This window comes from Pagrus pagrus (genome assembly GCF_965226575.1).
Source record: "Pagrus pagrus genome assembly, chromosome: 10".
In the NCBI taxonomy this organism is placed as follows: domain Eukaryota; kingdom Metazoa; phylum Chordata; class Actinopteri; order Spariformes; family Sparidae; genus Pagrus; species Pagrus pagrus.
This window is the reverse complement of record NC_140194.1, coordinates 32,503,575-32,509,830: the sequence shown is the minus strand read 5'-3', so window position 1 is coordinate 32,509,830 and position 6,256 is coordinate 32,503,575. Positions and strand designations below refer to the sequence as shown.

At 42.2% G+C, this 6,256-nt stretch overlaps 1 protein-coding gene across 3 annotated transcripts; it reads left to right on the top strand.

Annotated features, from left to right (window-relative positions):
• Nucleotides 1–550: 550 nt before the first annotated feature.
• Nucleotides 551–5,208, top strand: LOC311263716 (uncharacterized protein). Of its 3 annotated transcripts, XM_084363984.1 has the most exons (7): nucleotides 551–591; nucleotides 1,063–1,295; nucleotides 1,430–1,712; nucleotides 1,811–2,044; nucleotides 2,531–2,567; nucleotides 2,648–2,752; nucleotides 2,867–3,017. In XM_084363984.1, the coding sequence occupies exons 1-7, from the start codon at nucleotides 558–560 to the stop codon at nucleotides 2,916–2,918; spliced, it is 978 nt and encodes a 325-aa protein (XP_084220110.1). In that variant the 5' UTR covers nucleotides 551–557; the 3' UTR covers nucleotides 2,919–3,017. The 3 variants fall into 3 exon arrangements, 2 of the variants coding, with proteins under 2 accessions (XP_084220110.1, XP_084220111.1); XR_014623393.1 differs by lacking the exon at nucleotides 2,531–2,567 and having other exon boundaries at nucleotides 2,867–2,954; XM_084363985.1 differs by lacking the exons at nucleotides 551–591; nucleotides 1,063–1,295; nucleotides 1,430–1,712; nucleotides 2,531–2,567 and adding exons at nucleotides 3,228–3,392; nucleotides 3,503–3,696; nucleotides 3,826–5,208 and having other exon boundaries at nucleotides 1,985–2,044; nucleotides 2,867–3,060.
• Nucleotides 5,209–6,256: the final 1,048 nt, after the last annotated feature.

Sequence of the window (6,256 nt, the reverse complement as noted above, 5' to 3'; positions counted from 1 at the left end):
CGTAGAGAAACACCTGGGCCAATGGGAGTGGCTCTTTTGATGTACGTTGATGACGCAATGCCTCAGCCAATCACCATGGCGTTGACTGTAACACCCCCCCCCCCTTCCCCCAAAGGCTACATCTTTATTGTTGTAATAAACTGAATAACACTATTTTAAAAGAGAAAAACAAAAATGTAAACAAACAAAAATATTACTTTTATTCAAAAATAATGTTTAATCACAAAATATGTCATCATGCCCATACTACTACTACTACTACTACTACTATGATAATAATAATAATAATAATAATAATAATAATGTAAATAAATAAATTACATCATGTCAATTACCTGCACCTGTCTTAGACGTCGAAATAAGTGACCTAGCCCGACGTTCAAATGTTCAACTGCATATTGACGTCCAAGTGGGGTCATGATTAGACGTCCAAATAGCAGACGTAGTTTGCACGTCGTGTAGTGGTCCAGAATTGGTCTTGGACCGACGGACGCAATATAGACATGATCTGGACGTCTATCAGACGTCTAATGTTTGGTGGGATCCACGAGGACACAATGGTACCACAGGTCGAGGTTCAAGGGAGCAGAGGTGAGGGACTCGATTGGTGACTCAAGTTGAAGACAGACTTGACTTTGTTATCATGACCTCACACTTGACTTTAAATTGAAACCAAAGATTCAAAAAGACTTGATTGTAATGAAATATTGGCATTTTCCTGAATATTGTTATGTTTTTTTTACTAGTACGGAGCCGTGCCCCTTTGGGCCCACAGCTAAAAATTATTGCAATGCTTTCAGAGTGGACCAGAGCAGAGTCCACTGCACGACACAGCTGACATGGAGGGGGCTAGTCAAAGAAATAACATTTGGCTTTAAAGAGAATTTAGCTGACAGGTTTGACTTGAGCAATGACTCAACTTAACTTATTTGACTTATAGCATGGACTTTACTTGCTAGATTGCACACCACAGTAACTTGGGACTTGCTTGAGACTTTGAGGTTAAGACTTTTGACTTGCTTTTGACTAGTACATTGTGTGACTTACTCTCGCCTCTGCCAGGCACCACATCACCCACGTTCCCAACACCACTCAAGGTGGAATGTGAGGAAGATCTCATAGGGAGGCGTGCCTTCATCCTTTATGAAGACTCGCTGCGACAGTTGGCTTCATTCCTGGTCTTACCAGCCCAACGATGTCCATACACATGTGAGCTAACTGGGATGCAGTGCCAGTGCCTTCCACCCTATGACATCTCTATCACCTCACGGGGAACAGCTTGCATTATGGACTGGGTGAGTAATGTTAAATTAGTAATTAGTAATGTTAAAAACTTGTACATGTTCAAAGACTGTGCAATCCAAAATAAGGGATACTTTATTAATCACTAAGCTGAATTTGTGTTTTCTGTATTTTTAATATTACTCAGACCTGTGCCAACGGCCATGTGATTTGGAGATGGAACTCGCAGCCCACCCTCAATTTTGGCATGCAAGCAGGGGACTTCATGTTGGCTTGCAACATTCTCCTCTCCGGGAACAACTACAGCAAAATAGCCCTCTTGTTCAAGTTTATGAACTTGGGGATGGTTAATGCTGGGTCGTTCTATGCCATCCAGGACACCTACTGTGTGGACTCCATTAAGGAATGCTGGGCAGAGAAAAGGGCAGAAGTCATCAGCTGTCTCAAAGACAGAGATGTGGTGGTTGTAGGTGAGACAATGTTTGTTATTCTTTAGGTCTCTTTGGCACACAGTCTTTACTATACATTGTCATGTGCTTCATTCTGAACTAATCTAACTTATTTTCAGCTGATGGGCGGATGGACAGTCCTGGCTACTGTGCACAGTACTGTACATATACAGTCATGGAAAATGAGTCCAGGAAAATAATTTCCGTTGTCACAGCTGACAAGCGACAAACCCAGAGGAACTCCGTCGTCATGGAGAAGAAGGCGTTTGTTGACTCCATGACCCAGCTTCTAACAGAGCTGAAGGTGGTTGAGGTGTGCACGGATGCCCATGTACAGATCTCGTCGCTCATGGGTAAGAAAGCATTATTCTTGCAAAATCAGAGGTACACGCACATCCAAAAAACATAAATGCTAGGTGCTGGAACGCTGAGGGAAACTCAGGTAAGAAAAAAAGGAGACCACACACTAGATAGCTCCCATCACAATTTAATAGGATGTCACAGCATGCGGGCGTTTTGGGCGTGGGCCCTTCATCAGACATGAAGATAATTAACAACGCAATCAGTGGACAGGTCACCTGACACATCATGTGACATAGTTAGTCTGCTAAGTATGAAAAAACAAGGAAAAGAAAAAAAATGAACATACATAAATGTACAGGGGTAAACACAGCGCCCGAAACGCCCGCATGCTGTGACATCCTATTAAATTGTGATGGGAGCTATCTAGTGTGCGGTCTCCTTTTTTTCTTACCTAAGAAGGCATTATTGTCAGTTTGTATAAGTGGCAATGTGACGGTCTCAGTATGTCAGCAAACGAAATTTTTTCTCTTACCCAGATAAAGGTCCAAGAATCTTGCGAAAAGATTATCTGCTGTAAGTATTTTATCAAGGGAAACAGACTTTTGACAACCAAAACTATACAAACTTTGGATATGTGTGCATCTACTCATCAGGCAGCACAGATCCCCGGACAGTCCAAATTGCTGGTTTGGGTACTTGACATCGTCAACCATTTTTGGTGGGCGTGCAACAAAGCCACAACATTCGATGGATTCATGGTATGGTCAATATTTACAGGACACAATGAGTGAATAGTTTTAGTCATCTAAATAAATTTGCATCTCTGTTTGATAACTGTTTCTTATTTTGTAATTATGAATTATTTTCATCAGGACCTGTGGCTTGGCCTCATCCACCACGTGGCAAATGAGCATGAGTGGGTGATGGGACGGTGCCAACATGAGGTGCTAGAGAGCAGCTCCACCAAGGAGTGGCTGGAGAGAGGGTCGGTGGCTCATGAGGCTCTCAAGGATGTGATTTTAAACAAGCGGTGGTTGAGAAGTGTACACAAATACCTCACCTTCAGGTAACGTGAGAAGTGTTGTGTGTTGTTTTGTGAAGCACTTTCTAATCTTGTGCTTTTAAAGGTGCTATATAACTGAAGTCGTTGTTTTTATTATTACATTTTTCAACACAACAAAATGTCAGCCTTTCTTTGGATCTGATTCTATGTACACACTTTGTCTTGCACAGATCAACTGCAGATCTCGAGGCCTTTCAAAATCACATCCTTATGTATGCTGGCAAGCGCTTTGCTTTCTCTCCACCGGTTTACGAGGCCAGGACCCTCCTCGCAGCGCTGGACTATAACCAGCATGCGGGCCGCCCTTTTAACCACACAGCCGATGGCAGGCCCATGTATGTTCATGTCACTAAATCGTGTATAAGCCTATTATGAATTATAAGTCATATTTACTTGACTGATAAGATATCTGAATGACTGGTAAAAGGTAAATGTAAATTGACAGGGTCATGAGGCTTTACAAAAAACATGCCAAGAGGTGGAGTGTCTACGCTCTGAAGGTCAACAAGACCTATGACCACATTCCAGCTCGACGGAGGACTCTACGGCCAGACGACCCGAGGACACTTGGCCTTCTCCCTCCCATTCCACCACCACCAGTGGAAGAACTCTTGCTCATGCAAGCCAAGCGAGGTCTTGGTATGTAGGAAAACTTGTTTTACACCTTACTTTACACATGTTGTTGTCTTATACTTTATAGCTGTATTGCTAACACAAGCACATGTATTTTCAGAATGTGAACAATAAAGATGTTTTCTTTTCTTAAAGACCCAGGACACTCCTGATGCCTTTCCTCAGGGGGTCAGCTCCAGCATCAGCCCCAGCCCCCCAGCAGGGACCATGACCAGCAGGGGCCACGACCTCCAATAGCTAATATTTAGTGTGAATGCTGAAAGACCTATTGTTCTTTGGGTCGGCCATTTTCTTTATACTTGATATTCTTACTACTTTCTACCGTTTCATGGACCGTGTCTATTCCTTCATACTTTGTGCTATTTAAACAATTCATATATCAAAACATGCAGCTTTTTCTGGACATTATCGGAACTATTTAACTTTTTCATACTATTTATACTTTTTAAAATATTCAAATAGTTCTGATTTTTTTGTTCCATAGGAAATATATTGGAACAGGTTTCAAACTCTGAAACTACTGCACCTACTTTGAACCTCATTTGCTTCCACATACTTTCACCTACAGGCTTCATTCAACCTCTGTGCTGTAGACAAACTTCTAATGTATTCACCTTGTAAATAACTTTTTCATATCTTCTACTGTTATTGAGATAAACCCTTTAAAAGCACATGAGGATTTCTGACTTAGAGTAATTAGAATAATTTTAAATATTTTTTAAATGCAGCCTGGGTGCTCTCTCTCTGCCATTCACCCCAGTACATTTTTTTAACAGCAGAGTAGAAGGAGCTCAACTTTGTAATTCACTGGAAAGGGTATTAGACTTTGTTTGAATTCACCAAAAAATAGTCACACGTCACAAAAAAGTCCTCTACTTACTTGGTGTGGTTCATTTACACTTTACTTTTTTTTAAGCAAAAGTCAGTGAGCCTCTTATACAGTGGTTTCTTTTACCCTTCTCTCATTGAATGTAACTATAGTCAAGTAGTTAGATCACTGGGCTGATGACCTGAAGGTTGCAGGTTTAAATATTGCCCCAACAACTTTGTTAGTGAATCATTCCCCCAGTCATCCTCTGTTGATTTCTGATAGCTTGCCTCTAGTTTAAACTGTTTAACTACAGCTGCATCTGACAGTGTTTGATTTATCACGGTATAAAACTCAATATGTTTTATCTGCCTCTGGTTGAGAGGTTAGTTTGCTGGGTTGCCAATCATGAGGTCCAGGGTTTGATTCCTGAATTAGCTGCTTGTGTTACATGCCATTCCTGTACATGTGTCTAATATGACTATTCCTACTTGTTGGGTGACTGGAATAAGAATATGATAGCCCTATCCTGTCCAACTCTTGCACAAACCTCTGTCTCGACCCTTCTCTCTTCCAGCATAGTGATCACTCTCTGCTCCTCTGGATCTTGCTGCAACCCCCTTCCTGAGTTGAGTTGAGTTTATGTAATTTATGCTCACAGTTAAAAACAACTGAATAAAAGCAGAATTCGCACAGTGCATAGACACACATAACACCCACTTCCTGGTCTAGCTGTGCCTCCTCTTGCTGCAGCTCTAGGGCCCCCTCTCCCTGCTTGGCCCCTTCCCCCTCTGCCTCCTCTTCCTGCAGCTCTGCCTCTGCTGCCTCTTCCACCTCTGCTTCTGCCTCTCTCTCCTCTTCCTCGTGCTGCGCCCTGCCTGGCCTCAGGCTCACCCAGTGTGGCCTGCTCTGACTCTGACCCTGACTGTAGAAACAAGGGAATAACCTATACATGTTATAAAGGTACATTAAGTGGAGCTCCAGTGTGCAAGTATTCTTTATTTATGACTTTGACCAACTGTTACTCAGCACCTGTAATATAGAGGATAGACTTAAAGACTCCTTTGTACCTCGAGCCATACTGTACAACTCTGCACTGGGGGGAAGGGGGAAGGGTGGCAGAGAGGAGGAGGGAAATTAATATACTTATTTGTTATTGTTCTTTTAGCCCTGAACTGCACTTTATATTTCTATATTTGATCTGTGTGCTTTTTAATGTACTTATTGTCGGTGCTGTGTCGCTGCTGGATCCTCCCTGAGGAAACCCTTCCAAGGTATTAATAAAGTACTAGTCTATCTATCTATCTATCTATCTATCTATCTATCTAGTGTGCGATTTGTGAAAAAAACAGAGGGGGGGATAGTTTGCGGGGGGGCGGGGGGCTGTAGTTTATAGCCAATACCGTCACATCGACATCAACCCACGATATGTTAATAGACAGGCGTCTATATGGGACAGGCTTTCAAACAAATCAGCTCAGCAAAGATGGGAAATAATATAATCATAATATAATTCTCAACGGGCCGAACAACTCGACCGGACGCACCGGGTCCAGAAAACATTTAATAACTCGGGTCGGGTCTTTTCTTTCTCTTTTTTGCAACAACTCCTTAACTGCTACTCCCACTGCCGTTACAATGTAACCGTTACTACTAACGTTGGCAACGTTAGTTCCGCTATATGACCATACTATATTTTGCCAGTATATATATCAGTTTACCCATCTCTATATTCATTATCACCACACCACTGCCTGA

Coding starts and splice junctions, on each gene's coding strand:
- LOC311263716 (XM_084363984.1), top strand. CDS start 558: ATGGTACCACAGGTCGAGGTTCAAGGGAGCAGAG. Junction 1,713..1,810: donor CAGAGATGTGGTGGTTGTAG/GTGAGACAATGT, acceptor ACTTATTTTCAG/CTGATGGGCGGATGGACAGT. Junction 2,045..2,530: donor ACAGATCTCGTCGCTCATGG/GTAAGAAAGCAT, acceptor TCTCTTACCCAG/ATAAAGGTCCAAGAATCTTG.